The 15,798-nt window shown below is 38.2% G+C and overlaps 1 protein-coding gene across 4 annotated transcripts in view; it reads right to left on the bottom strand.

Annotated features, from left to right (window-relative positions):
- Window positions 1–15,798, bottom strand: part of LOC127676809 (cytochrome P450 2C70-like) — an 84,257-nt gene that overhangs the window by 55,685 nt on the left and 12,774 nt on the right. For 2 of the 4 annotated variants that reach the window (XM_052172317.1, XM_052172318.1), the window contains exon 2: window positions 2,143–2,305. In XM_052172317.1, coding sequence (XP_052028277.1) covers window positions 2,143–2,305 — 163 coding nt within the window. Of the gene's footprint in view, window positions 1–1,958; window positions 1,982–2,142; window positions 2,306–6,597; window positions 6,607–15,798 lie in introns of those variants that run through there. The other 2 variants (XM_052172320.1, XM_052172319.1) reach the window with 2 other exon arrangements.

Genomic DNA, 15,798 nt, shown 5'->3' with positions numbered 1-15,798 from the left:
ATCAAAACAACCCTGAGATTTCACCTCACACCAGTCAGAATGGCTAAGGTCAAAAACTCAGGAGACAGCAGGTGTTGGCGAGGATGTGGAGAAAAAGGAACACTCCTCCACTGCTGGTGGGATTGCAAGATGGTGCAACCACTTTGGAAATCAGTCTGGAGGTTCCTCAGAAAACTGGGCATGTCACTTCCTGAGGACCCTGTTATACCACTACTGGGCATATATCCAGAGGATTCTTCAGCATGCAATAAGGGCACATGCTCTACTATGTTCATAGCAGCCCTATTTGTAGTAGCCAGAAGCTGGAAAGAACCTAGGTGTCCTTCAACGGAGGAATGGATACAAAAAATGTGGTATATTTACACAATGGAGTACTATTCAGCCATTAGAAACAATGAATTCATGAAATTCTTAGACAAATGGATGGAGCTGGAGAACATCATACTAAGTGAGGTAACCCAGTCTCAAAAGATCAATCATGGTATGCACTCACTGATAAGTGGATATTAGCCTAGGAACTTTGAATACCCAGGACATAATCCACAAATTAAATGATGTCCAAAAAGAATGGAGGAGTGGCCCCTGGTTCTGGAAAGACTCAGTGCAAGAATATAGGGCAATTCCAGAACAGGGAAGTGGGAAGGGGTGGATGGAAGAATAGGGGGATGGAAGAGGGCTTATGGGACTTGCGAGGAATGGGGACCCAGAAAAGGGGAAATCATTTGCAATGTAAATAAAATAAAATAAAACAAAATAAATGAAAAAATCAATAAGCATATATACATATGTGTGTATTATATATGCAAACAATATATGCAGATGTATGCAAATATATGCAAAATAACAGTTAATTTAAAAGAGGTCAAAAATTTTAAAATGAGCAAAAAGGGTATATGGGAGAGTTTAGATAGAGGAAAGAGAAAAGATAAACAATTATATTATTATAATCTCAAAAACAATTCAAAGGAAATAAAGTATTTCCAATATTAATATACTTCATAAACACTGAGCATTCCTATGGCCCTATCTTAGGAAAGCATAGCTGTGCTTTTTGTTCATTTTTAATTTATTCAAATATCCTTACACTTTTTAAAAATAAAACACTGGATACAAGTCTGTAAATATTCGTATCTATACTGGTTCCCACACTATATACATTTTTAAAATCATCTGGAGAAGGGGTTCTCAACCCTCATAATGATGCAACGTTTTAATATAGTTCCTCATGTTATGGTGTCCCCCAAAATAACATTATTTACTACTTCATTACTATAATTTTTCTGTTATGAAGTATAATGTAAATATCTGATACATAGGATATCTGATATTTGACCACCAAAGGTTTAGAACCTCTAATCTAGATCTATATGTCAGTCCATGAAATATTCACATCTATACTTGTTCCCACACTATACACAATTTTAAAAATCATCTAGATCCATACTCAGACCATGAAGCCTAATACTTGGTGATTCAGATATTTTTTTCATTTCTTACCTTTTGTCTCAGTCTCATTATCATTATGTTTACGTGATGTAATATGAAATGAATATGCCCCTGTTCAAATTTCAAACTTAATGTTTGGATGTAATTTTGTAATGTTAATCAGTTTATAAAATGAGTTATTGATCCCGTGTAAACAATACATTTTATTAGTGATCACTAGAGGCAAGGGAGTGAGGAAAGGAAAGGCGCCTGAATTATTTAGCAGATTATGAGCACTGTGTCTGAAATGGAACAGAAAATGACATTAAAATCCAATATATATTAATCAAAATTTAACCAAACACAAAGAATAATGAAATCATGTTGTGGAATAAGAGAAGAAAAGACCACAGACGAGGAAGAAGAGAGCAAAAAGGAGAGGTTAAAGAAGGTTAAACACATGGGGTTACTGAGAGGGGAAGGGAATTAGTAAGAAAGACAGGAAAATGAGAGAGCAGTGGGGATATTAAAATTTTAGCAAAGGTTGCACTAGCATGACATGAGGAAATACTTTTTGTATGTGATCATTAAGTTATTTTCAAATTCTACAAAACTATTTGTGGATTCATAAATAATTCTAGATTTTTCAGTATTCTTCCCTATTTAGCTTGGTTGCCTCTTGTGCAATCCTGGATGTGTCCCAACAAAGAGCCATACCTAACCCTTGGCTTTCTTTGTTGAGTAATGGTGACTGCATTTTGCCAGAAAACTCATCTCCTCTGTCAATCAGAGCTTCCTTCAATGCTTCATATCCATGCAGCACCACAGTGGGCTTCATGCCCAGATACACAGTGAACACTGGGCCGTACTCTTTTGCTAACTGAAAACAGAGCAGAGTGATCAGAAAGGGAGATATTTTCATTCATACTATACAGATATTTTAATATTTTCTAACTCATTAACATTCAATGCAGTAGTTTAACAAGATATGACATTTAAATGGCCATTATCATTATGCTTTGGCAACATTGCTATTATTGCTTTTCTATGTGACAAAGAATGTAATACATATTTGCTTAAATATAACTTTTACCTTTTCCTGTCAAACCAACATTTGCTTCCAGACCATTCTTTTATTTTCTTTTTCTTTTTTGTGAGGGGAGAGAGTATTTTATTTATTTACACTTCAAATGTTAAAATGTTATCCCCCTTCCCATTTTCCCTCCAAAAACCACCTCCCCTCCCCTACCTCTATGAGGGTGCACTACCATCCAACCACTCCTGCCTCAGCATGCTAGTACTTCCATACAATGAGTCATCAACCCTTCACAGGCCCAAGAGGCTCCTTTCCCATTGATGTCAGATAGGGCAGTCCACTGCTACATATGCAGCTGGAGCCATGATTCCCTCCATGTGTAGTTTCTGGTAGGTAGTTTAGTGCCTGGGAGCTTTGGAGGGTCTGATTGGCATTCTTAAAATGAACAAGGTCTTTCTCTTCCTAAGTACAGGGCATTTCTCCCAGTCACCTCACTGTACACGAATAATCATTTCCTGCCATCCACTTTTCATGTTGTGTTTATGCTGAGGTCTCTGAGTTTTAACAAGTACTGAGAACATGGCAGGATGGATGCCTCCTCTCCAGACTGTACCATCTATAATGCTGTACATATTCCAATCACTATTAAAATCAGCTGATAGAGCATGATGCCTGATGCCAAGCCACCATCCATCACAGCTTTATGCAATCATGGTCAAATAACCTCTGAAGAATCATTACAGATTAAAGAAATAGAGGCCCGACACTATTACTGAGGCTATGGAGTAATCCCAAAAAGGGACCTATCATTACTGCCCTCTGAAAGACCCAACAAGCAACTGAAAGAGTTATATGCAGATATTTGCACACAACCAATGGACAGAAGCTGCTGACCCCTATGGTTGGATGAAGCTGAGGAGGAGGATGACCCTGTAGGAGGACCAGCAGTCTCAACCTGGAACCCCTAGATCTCTCAAATACTGGAACACCAACAAGGCAGCATATACCAGCTAATATGAGGCCCCAACACATATACAGCAGAGGACTGCAAGATCTGGTTTCAGTCAGAGAAGATGTACCTAACCCTCAAGAGTTAGAGCCCCAGGGAGTTTAGAAATCTGGTGAGGTGGGGATAGGGGTGGGTACAACCTCATGGAGATGAGCCAGGGAGGAGGTATGGAATGTGGAACAGTCAGAGGGTGGAACAGGAAGGGAATGAAATCTGGAGTGTAAAAAAAAAAAAAAGAATTAATAAATAATAGATTAAATTGAAAAAAAAAGGAATAGTAAAGTTCAAAGAGATTTCAAAACTTGCCCCAAGCTGAAAGTTAACTCAGAGATTGAAGGTCAGGAAGAAAGAACTGTGGAGGCACTGAGTGCACTGGTGACTTGTTATTTCAGGGAAAAGATAGATTTCTGGCTATTCCTTCAGTCTTCAGGAAATAGCTACCATGTGGATCAATGATAGAGAAGTCATTGACGGATTATCCAGAAAATGTGAGAACTCAGAATGCCTGAATCCTTGGTTATATTTTTGACTTCAAATCATTGTAACTTCTGGAAAAACGAAAAACTGAGGATTTATAAATTAAGAGATTTCATGATTAAACATAGTTCTACCTGCACTGAAGTTCATCAGACAATAATTGCTGTCATGAAAGGCACCAAATGCAGGATGTGAACATTGACTGTTCTATTTCTGAAAGTGTCACAGATATGCAGGTTATCTTTGATTTGTATTAAATTTCTTGTGTCATTCTTTTTTTATGAAGAAGCTAATGTTTATTCAAGTGCCTTGTGAATGACAGGTGTTATATGCAGGGAATTCACAGTAGAAACATCCAAAAAGAACAGGATTTATTACTGCCATTGCCAGTGTTGTAGTTTGGACTGCTGGAATTTAATTTATTATTTTACTATCTCCAGCTATCTGACTTAATATGAAAGGCCATTATTAGAAGTTGCCTTTGATGTAAAACATATTTTCTTCTAATAAAATGTGGCTAGCTGTTGTTTGATATTCATCAATACCAATAATGTGAGTTCAATGCCAGGCACAAATTGAAGAGGGCTGGATGTTAATTAATGAGATACAAACAACTTATCATTTCAGGCTGGTTTCCTCTAGAGAGGCTGTGTCTTGTAGCACACTAATAGGGAACCCTGTTAGCTGCATGGGTTCCAATTTCCTTTATCTGTATTAGTCACTGAGCAGTAAGTTTCTTCTAACATTGCTTAATGATTTAATTTTTTTTATTTTCTAAATTCTTTGTTTATATTCCAAATGCTTTCCCCTTTCCTGGTTCCCCCCTCCCCATATGTCCAATAAGCCCTCTTCTCTCCACCCATTCTCCAATCACCCCCCTTCCTTTTTCTCTGTCCTGGTACTCCCCTACAATGCTGGATCAAGCCTTTCTAGGATCAGGCCCTCTCCTTCCTTCTTCATGGGAATCATTTGATATGCTAATTGTCTTGGGTATTCAGGGCTTCTGGGCTAATTAATATCCACTTATCAGTGAATGCATTCCATGTGTATTCTTTTGTGATTGTGTTACCTCACTTAGAATGATACTTTCCAGTTCCAACCATTTGCTTAAAACTTTCATGAATTCACTGTTTTTAATTGCTGAGTAGTATTCCATTGTGTAAATATACCACATTTTCTATATCCATTCCTCCATTGTGGGACATGTAGGTTCTTTCCAACTTCTGGCTATTATAAATAAGGCTGCAATGAACATAGTGGAGCATGTGTCCTTATTGCATGCAGGGGTATCCTCTGGGTATATACCCAGGAGTGGTATAGCCGGGTCCTCCGGAAGGGTCATGCCCAGTTTTCTGAGGAATCGCCAGACTGATTTCCAGAGTGGTTGTACCATCCTACAATCCCACCAGCAGTGAAACAGTGTTCCTCTTTCCCCACATCCCCGCCAACACCTGCTGACTCCTGAGTTTTTTATCTTAGCCATTCTGACTGGTGTGAGGTGAAATCTCAGGGTTGTTTTGATTTGCATTTCCCTAATTACAAATGATGTTGAACATTTCTTAAGGGGCTTCTTGGCCATCTGAATTTCTTCAGGTGAAAATTCTTTGTTTAGCTCTGTAACCCATTTTTAATAGGGTTACTTGGTTACTTGGGGTCTAACTTCTTGAGGACTTTGTATATATTGGATATTAGCCCTCTATTGGATGTAGGGTTGGTGAAGATCTTTTCCCAATTTGTTGGTTGCTGTTTTGTCCTTTTAACTGTGTCCTTTGCCTCACCGAAATTTGTAATTTTATGAGGTCCCATTTGTCAATTCTTGATCTAGAGCATAAGCTATTGTTGTTATATTCTGGAACTTTTCCCCTGTGCCCATGTCCTCAAGGGTCTTCCCCAGTTTCTTTTCTATTAGTTTCAGTGTGTCTGGTTTTATGTAGAGGTCCTTGATCCACTTGGAGTAGAGCTTAGTAAAAGGAGATAACAATGGATCAATTCGCATACTTCTCCATGCTGACCTCCAGTTGAACCAGCACCATTTGTTGAAAAGGCTATCTTTTTTCCACTAGCTGTTTTCAGCTTTTTTGTTGAAGATCAGGTGGACGTAGGTGTGTGGATGCATTTCTGGGTCTTCAATTCTATCCCGTTGGTCCACTTGCCTGTCACTGTGCCAATACCATGCAGTTTTTAACACTATTGCTCTGCAGGACTGCTTGAGGTCTGGGATATTCATTCCTCCAGAAGTTTGTTTACTGTTGAGAATAGTTTTAGCTATCCTGGGATTTTTGCTATTCCAGATGAATTTGAGAATTGCTTTTTCTAACTCTATGAAGAACTGAGTTGGGATTTTGATGGGGATTGCATTGAATATGTATATTGCTTTTGGCAAGATGGCCATTTTAACTATGTTAATCCTGCCAATCCACAAGCATGGAAGATTTTTCCATTTTCTGAGGTCTTTTTCGATTTCCTTCTTCAGAGACCTGAAGAACTTCTCATACAGATCTTTTATTTGTTTGGTTAGAGTCACACCAAGATACTTTGTATTGTTTGTGGCTATTGTGAAGGGTGTCATTTCCCTAACTTCTTTCTCAGCCTGCTTATCCTTTGAGTATAGGAAGGCAACTGATTTGCTTGAATTGATTTTATAACCAGCCACTTTGCTGAAGTTATTTATCAGCTGTAGGAGTTCTCTGGTAGAGTTTTTTGGGTCACTTAAGTAGACTATCATATCATCTGTAAATAATGATAGTTTGACTTCTTCCTTTCCAATTTGTATCCCTTTGACCTCCTGATTTTGTCTAATTGCTCTAGCTAGAACTTCAAGTACTATATTGAAAAGATATGAAGAGAGAGGACAGCCTTGTCTTGTCCCTGATTTTAGTTGGATTGCTTCAAGTTTCTTTCCATTTGGTTTGAAGTTGGATACCGGTTTGCTGTATATTACTTTAACTGTGTTTCGGTATGGGCCTTGAAGTCCTGTTCTTTCCAAAACTTTTAGCATGAAAGGATGTTGAATTTTGTCAAATGTTTTTCTGCATCTAATAAAATGATCATGTGGGGTTTGTTTTTGAGTTTGTTTATGTAGTAGATTGCATTGATGGATTTCTTTATATTGAACCATCCCTGCATCCCTGGGATGAAGCCTACTTGATCATGGTGGATGATCCTTTTGATGTGTTATTGGATTTGGTTGGCAAGAATTTTATTTAGCATTTTTGCATCGATATTCTTAAGGGAAATGGGCCTGAAGTTCTCTTTCTTTGTTGGATCTTTGTGTGGTTTTGGTATAGCGTAATTGTGGCTTCATAGGACGAGTTGGGTGGTGTTCTTTCTGTTTCTATTTTGTGGAATAATTTGAAGAGTATTGGTGTTAAGTCTTCTTTGAAGGTCTGATTGAATTCTGCACTAAAACCATCTGGTCCCGTGCTTTTTTGTAGTTGGGAGACTTTCTATGACCTCTTTTATTTCTTTAGGGGTTATGGGATTATTTAGATGATCTATTTGAACCTGATTTAATTTTGGTGTTTGGTATCTGTCTAGGAACATGTCCATTTCCTCCAGATTTTCCAGTTGTGTTGCATATAGACTTTTGTAGTAGGATCTGATGATTTTTTTATTTCCTCCATTTCTGTTGTTATATCTCCCTTTTCATTTCTAATTTTGTTAATCTGGATACTGTCTCTGTGCCCTTTGGTTAGTCTGGATAAGGGTTTATTTCTATTGTTGATTTTTTCAAAGAACCAGCTCCTGGTTTTGTTAATTTTTGTATGGTTCTCTTTATTTCTACTTGATTGATTTCGGTCCTGAGTTTGATGATTTCCTGTATTCTACTCCTCCTGGGTGAATTACTCCTTTTTGTTTCAGGGCTTTCAGGTGTGTTGTTAAGCTGTTAATGTATGCTCTCTCCAGTTTCTTTTTGGAGGCACTCAGGGCTATGAGTTTTCCTCTTAACACTGCTTTCATTGTGTCCCATAGATTTGGGTATGTTGTATCTTCATTTTCATTAAATTCTTAAAAGTCTTTGATCTCTTTCTTTATTTCTTCCTTGACCAAGGTATCATTGAGTAGAGTATTGTTCAGTTTGCATGTATATGTGTGCTTTCTGTTGTTTTTGTTGCTATTGAAGACCACTTTTACTCCATAGTGATCTGATAGGAGGCATGGGATTATTTTGATCTTCTTATTTGTTGAGGTCTGACTTGTGACCAATTATATGATTGATTTTGGAGAAGGTACCATGAGGTGCTGAGAAAAAGGTATATTCTTTTGCTTTAGGATGAAATGTTCTATATATAAATATATATATATATATATATATATACATATATGTATATATATACACACACACACACACACACACACACACACACATATATATATATATATGCTAAATCTAAAAGATCCAAAGCTTCAATTAGTTTCACTGTGTCCCTGTTTAGTTTCTGTTTTCCTGATCGGTCCATTGAAAAGAGTGAAGTGTTGAAGTCATCCACAATTATTATGTTAGGTGCAATGTGTGCTTTGAGCTTTAGTAAAGTTTCGTTTATGAATGAGAGTTCCCATGCATTTGGAGCATAGATGTTCAGGATTGAGAGTTCTTCTTGTAGTATTTTTCCTTTGACCAGCAAGAAGTGTCCCTCAGAGTCTCTTTTGATGACTTTGGGTTGAAAGTCAATTTTATCTGATATTAGAATGGCTACTCCAGCTTGTTTCCTGAGACCATTTGCTTGTAAAATTGTCTTCCAGCCCTTTACTCTAAGGTAGTGTTTGTCTTTGACACTGAGGTGTGTTTCCTGTATGCAGCAAAATGTAGGATCCTGTTTATGAATCCAGTCTGTTAGTCTTTGTCTTTTTATTGGGGAATTGAGTCCATTGATGTTAAGAATATTAAGGAATAGTGATTATCACTTCCTGACATTTTTGATGTTATTTTTTATGTTTGATTGGTTATCTTCTTTTGGGTTTGATGAAAGAAGGTTACTATCTTGCTATTTCCAGGATGAAGTTTCCCTCCTTGTATTGGTGTTTTCTACCTATTATCCTTTGTAGGGCTGGGTTTGTGGAAAGATATTGTATAAATTTGGTTTTGTCATGTAATATCTTGGTTACTCCATCTATGGTGATTGAGATATTGTATAAATTTGGTTTTGTCATGTAATATCTTGGTTACTCCATCTATGGTGATTTTGCTGGGTATTGTAGTTTTGGCTGGCATTTGTGTTCTCTTAGAGTCTGCATGAGATCTGCCCAGGATCTTCTAGCTTTCATGGTCTCTGTCGAGAAGTCTGGTGTAATTCTGATAGGTCTTCCTTTATATGTTACTTGGCATTTTTCTCTTACTTCCTTTAATATTCTTTGTTTGTTTAGTACATTTGGGGTTTTGATTATTATGTGACAGGTGGTATTTCTGTTCTGGTCCAGTCTGTTTGGAGTTTTGTAGGCTTCTTATATGTTCATGGGCATCTCTCTCTTTAGGGTAGGGAAGTTTTATTCCATAATTTTGTGGAAGATATTTGCTGGTCCTTTAAGTTGTAAATCTTCACTCTCATCTATGCCTATAATCCTTAGGTTTGCCCTTCTCCTTGTGTCCTGGATTTCCTGGATGCTTGGGACTACAAGCTTTTTGCATTTTGCATTTTCTTTGACTGTTGAGTCCATGGTTTCTATGGTATCTTTGGCATCTGAGATTCTTTCTTCTATCTCTTGCATTCTGTTGTTGATATTTGCATCTATGGCCCCTGATTTCTTCCCAAGGTTTTCTATCTCCAAAGTTGTCTCCCTTTGCAATCCTAGTTGTTTATACTTCTGTTTTTAGATACTAGATGGTTTTGCTCAGTTCCTTCACTTGCTTGTTTGTGTTTTCCTGTAATTCTTTAAGAGATTTTTGCATTTCCTCTTTCATGACTTCTGCCTGTTGACCCAAGTTCTCCTGTATTTCTTTAAGTGATTTTTGTTTTTCCTCCGTATTGGCTTCTATCTTTTGACCCATATTCTCCTGCATTTCTTTCAATGATTTTTGTGTTTCCCTTGTAAGGGCTTCTAACTGTTGATCCGTTTTCTCCTGAATTTTTTTAAGAGATGTATTTATGCCCTTCATGTGTTCATGCTGCTGTTAGCAGCATCATGACCAGTAATTTTACATCCAAATCTTGTTTGTCCTGTGTGTTGGGGTATCCCAGACTTGCTGATGTTGGAGAGTTGGGTTCAGATTGTGCCATATTACCTTGATTTCTGTTGGTAAGGTTCCTAAGTTTGCCTTTTGCCATCTGGTTATCTCTGGTGTCAGTTTGTCTTGTTGTCACTGGCTGGTGCTTGAACCTCCTGTTAAGGCTATTTCCGCACAGCTGGATGACTGGGTTTCCCCTGGTACAGATTGCTGTTTTTCCTGCCCTCCTCTTGGGTGCTGTTGGAGCCCTGATGTTCTGCCCCAAGCAATGTTATACTTGGGTTGTCTCTGTGGACCGAACCTGGTGTGGCCTCTCTGCTCTGCCAAGGAGCAAAGATTGTGGCAGGGATCCTGCAGGGCACAGGACCCACACCTGGCTGGCTCACAGACAAACTGCTAGTCTTCCCAGGACCTGGGCACAAGCGACAGTCCGCAGCTCAGTGGTCTTAGTCCCCAGAGGTCTTATATTCAGGATATCTCGGTACCTGGGGTTGCCTGTCCCATCAGCCTGAGCACAAAGATGGTGTCTGCCAACTTCCCACAGGGCACAGGACTCACGCCTGGCTGGCTCACAGACAAACCGGGCGCAGGTAGTAGCCCCCCACTCAGTAGTCTGCGTCCCCAGAGGTCTTAGACTCGGGATATCTCGATACCTGTGGTCACCTGTCCTGTCTGCCTGTGCACAGAGATGGTGGCTGCCAACTTCCCGCAGGGCCCAAGACCCACACCTGGCTGGCTCACAGATGAACCACTGCTCTGCCTCTTGTGTCATTCTTGATCTTAAGTGATGGTTCCATATATAAAGCACTTGTGGTGTTCACATAACCAGGCACAGGTTTGCATATAAGCAATCCTAGTGTTCCCACCTAAACTCAATAAAACTGGAAATCTGGATGAAATGGTTTCTAGACAGTTTTCTAGACAGATAGCAGGTACCAAAGTTAAATCAGGATCAGATAAACCATCTAAACAGTCCCATAACCCCTGAAGAAATAGAAGTCATTAAAAGTCTCCCAACCAAAAAAAAGTCCCAGGGCCAGATGGGTTTAGTGGAGAATTCAATCAGTCATTCAAAGAAGATCTAATACCAATATTCTTCAAACTATTCCAGAAAATAGAAACAGAAGGAACACTACCAAATTCATTCTATGTAGCCACAATTATGCTTATACCTAAACCACAGAAAGGCCCATCAAAGAAAGAGAACTTCAGACCTATTTCCCTTTTGAATATAAATACAAAAATATTCAATAAAATTCTTGCCAACTTAATCCAAGAACACATCAAAATGATCATCCATCATGATCAAGTAGGCTTCGTGCTAGGGATGCAGGGATGGTTCAATATATGGAAATCCATCAACATAATCCACTATATAAACAAACCCAAAAGAAAAAACACGTGATCATTTCATTAGATGCTGAGAAAGCATTTGACAAAATTCACACAATATCTTTCCACAAACCCACCTCTATAAAAGATAATGGGTGGAAACTAACAACACAAGTAGGAAAACTACACCGTAAAAAAAGCATGAAGGTAATGTTATAACAAACCCAAAAGAAGATAGCCACACAGACCTAACTTCACCTTTAACAACAAAAATATCAGGAAGTAATAATCACTTTTCCTTAATATCTCTTAATGTCAATGGACTCAATTCCCAATAAAAAGACATAGACTAACACACTGGATATTTAAACAGGACCCAACATTTTTCTGCATACAAGAAATCCACCTCAGGGACAAAGACATTCACTACCTAAGAATCAAAGGTTGGAGAAAAATTTTCCAAGCACATGGTCCCAAGAAACAAGCTGGAGTGGCCATACTTATATTGGATAAAATCGACTTTCCACCGAAAGTTATCAAAAAAATAAGGAGTGACACTTCATACTGGTCAAAGGAAAAATCTACCAACATGAACTCAATTCTGCACATCTATTTTCCAAATGCAAGGGCACCCATATTCATAAAAGAAAATTTACTAAAGCTCAAAGTACACATTGCACTCCACATTAAAAAAAAAAAACTGTGAGACTTCAACACCCCACTCCCAGCAATGGACAAAACATGGAAACAAAAACTGAACAGACACACAGTAAAACTAACAGAAGTTATGAACCAAATGTATCAAACAGATATTTATAGAACATTTCATCCTAAAACAGAAGAATATACCTTCTTCTCAGCGCCTCATGGTATTTTCTCCAAAATTGATCATATAATTGGTCACAAAAGAGGCCTCAAGAGATGCAGGAATATTGAAATCATTCCATGCACCCTATCAGATCACCATGGACTAAGGCTGATTTTAAGTTCCAGGAAAAACAACAGAAAACACACATACACGTGGAAGCTGAACAATGCTCTACTCAATGATAATTTAGTCAAGAGAGAGAGAGAGGGGAGGGAGGGAGGGAGGAAGAGAGGGAGGGAGAAAGGAAGGAAGGAAGGAAGGAAGGAAGGAAGGAAGGAAGGAAGGAAGGAAGGAAGGAAGCAGTTAAAGACTTTTTAGAATTTAATGAAAATGAAAACACATCATACCAAAACTTATGGGACACTATGAAAGCAGTGCTAAGAAGAAAACTCATAGCTCTGAGTGTCTCCAGAAAGAACCAGAAGAGAGCTTACACTAGCAGCTTGACAGCACACATAAAAGCTCTAGAACAAAAAGAAGCAAATGGACCCAAGAGGAGTAGACTACAGGAAATAATCAAACTCAGGTCTGAGATCAACCAAATAGAAACAAAAAGCACTATACCAAAACCAGGAGCTGGTTCTTTGAGAAGATCAACAAGATAGATAAGCTCTTAGCCAGACTAACCAGAGGGCACAGAGGCAGTACCCAAATGAGTAAAATCAGAAATGAACAGGAAAACATAACAACAGAAACTGGAAATTCAAAAAAATCATCAAATCCTACTACAAAAGCTTATACTTAACAAAATTGGAAAAATCTTAATGAAATGGACAATTTTCTAGACACATACCAGGTTCCAATGCTAAAACAGGATCAGATAAACTACCTAAATAGTCCCATAAGCCCTAAGGAAATAGAAGCAGTCATTAACAACCTCCCAACAAAAAAAAAGCCCAGGTCAAGATGGGTTTAGTGGAGAATTCTATCAGATCTTCAAAGAAGACCTAATACCAATACTCTTCAAACTGTTCCACAAAGTAGAAACACAGGAATACTACCCAATTCATTCTATGAAGCCAAAATTACACTTATACTTAAACCAAACAAAGACCAAACAAGGATAGAGAACATCAGACCAATTCATAAGTGTATGAACACCGATACAAAAATACTCGATAAAATTCTTGCCAACTGAATCCAAGAACATGTCAAAATGATCATTCACCACAATGAAGTAGGTTTCATGCGAGGGATGTGGGGATGGGTCAATATAAGGATATCAATCAATGTAATCCACTATATAAACAAACTCAAAGAAAAGAACTACATGGTCATTTCATTAGATGGTGAAAAAGCATTTGACAAAAGACCACACCCCTTTGGAAAGATCAGGAATTCGAGGTCCATACCTACACATAGTAAAAGCAATATCCAGCAAACAAGCAGCCAATATCAAACTAAATAGAGAGAAACTTGAAGCAATCCCACTAAAACTTGGGACCAGACAAGGCTGCACACTCTTTCCCTATCAATTCAGTACAGTATTGAAGTTCTAGCTAGAGAAATTAAACAACAAAATGAGGTCAAATGTATACAAATTGGAAAAGAAGAAGTCAAAATATCATTATTTGCAGATGATATGATCGTATGCTTAGGTGACCACAAAAATTCCAGCAGAGAACTCCTACAGCTGATAAACAAATTCACCAAAGTGGCTGGATATAAAATTGACTCAAAACAATCAGTATCCTTCCTCTACTCAAAGTCTGAGAAAGAAGTTAGGGAAATGACAGCCTTCATAATAGTCACAAATATAATATACCTTGGTGTGACTCTAACCAGAGAAGTGAAAGATCTATATGGCAAGAACTTCAAGTCTCTGAAGAAAGAAATCGAAGATCTCAAAAGATGCAGAGAACTTGCATGCTTGTGGATTGGCAGAATCAATATACTAAAAGTGACCATCTTGCCAAAAGCAATCTACAGATTCAGTGCAATCCCCATCAAAATTCCAAATCAATTCTTCATAGAACTAGAAAGCACAATCTGCAAATTCATTTGGAATAACAAAAAAAAAACAAAATAGGGAAAGCTATTCTCAACAACAAAAGAACTTCTGTGGGGAATCACCATCCCTGATCTCAAACTCTACTACAGAGCAATAGTCATAAAACAGTAGGTACAGACATACAGGAAGATAAATAGAATAGAATTGAAGACCCAGAAATGAACCCACACACCTATGGTCAGTTGATATTTGACAAAGGAGCTAAAAACTTTCAGTGGAAAAAAAGACAGCAGTTCTAACAAATGCTGCTGGATCAACTGGAAGTCAGCATGTAGAAAAATGCAAATCAATCCGTTCTTATCTCCTTTTACAAAGCTCAATTCTAAGTGGATCAAGGACCTCCACATAAAACCAGATATACTGAAGCTTATAGAGCTGAAAGTGGGCACAGAGGAAAATTTCCTGAATAGAACACCAATGGCTTATGTTCTAAGAACAAGAATCGACAAATGGGACATCATAAAACTGCAAAGCTTCTGTAAGGCAAAGGACACTGTCAATAGGACAGAGCAGCCACCAACAGATTGGGAAAAGATCTTACCAAGCCTACATCCGATAGAGGGCTAATAGCCAATGTATACAAAGAACTCAAGAAGTTAGACTCCAGAGAGTCAAATAACCCTATTTAAAATGGGGTACAGAGCTAAATATGGAATTCTGAACTGAGGAAACACAAGTGACTGTGACGCACCTAAAGAAATGTTCAGTATCCTTAGTTATCAGGGAATTTCAAATCAAAACAACCCTAAGATTCTACCTCACACAAGTCAGAATGAATATGAAAAACTCAGGGAACATCAGATACTGAAGAGGGTATGCAGAAAGAGGAGCATGTCTCCATTGCTGGTGGGACTACAAGCTGGTAAAACCACTCTGGAAACCAGTTTGGCAGTTCCTCAGAAAATTTGACATAGTACTACCTGAGGACCCAGCTATACCATTCCTGAACATATACCCAGAACATGCTCCAACATTTAATAAGGACACATCCTCCACTATGTTCATAGCAGCCCTATTTATAATAGCCAGAATCTAGAAAGAACCCAGATGTCCTTCAACAGAGGAATGGATCCAGAAACTGTGGTATATTTACAAAATGGAGTACCACTCAGCTATTAAAAACAATAAATTCATGAAATTCTTAGGCAAATGAATGAAACTAGAAAGTGCCATCCTAAGTGAAATAACCCAATCACAAGGGAACACGCATGGTATGCTCTCACTGATAAGTGAATATTAGCACAAAAGCTCAGAATAAACAAGATACAATTCACAGACCACATAACGCTCAAGGAGGAAGACTAACATGTGTGTGCTTTAGTTTTTCTAAGAAAGGGAACAAAATACTCATTGGAGCAATTATGGAAACAAAGTGTGGGGCAGAGATTGAAGGAAAGGTCATCCAAAGATGGTCCTACCTGAGGATTCACCAAACTCTGACACCAAACAGTCACCAAACCCTGACACTATCTTGGAT

This window comes from Apodemus sylvaticus, chromosome 1 (genome assembly GCF_947179515.1).
Source record: "Apodemus sylvaticus chromosome 1, mApoSyl1.1, whole genome shotgun sequence".
NCBI lineage: Eukaryota > Metazoa > Chordata > Mammalia > Rodentia > Muridae > Apodemus > Apodemus sylvaticus.
The sequence above is the reverse complement of the archived record's forward strand: the minus strand, read 5'-3'. Positions and strand labels throughout refer to the sequence as shown.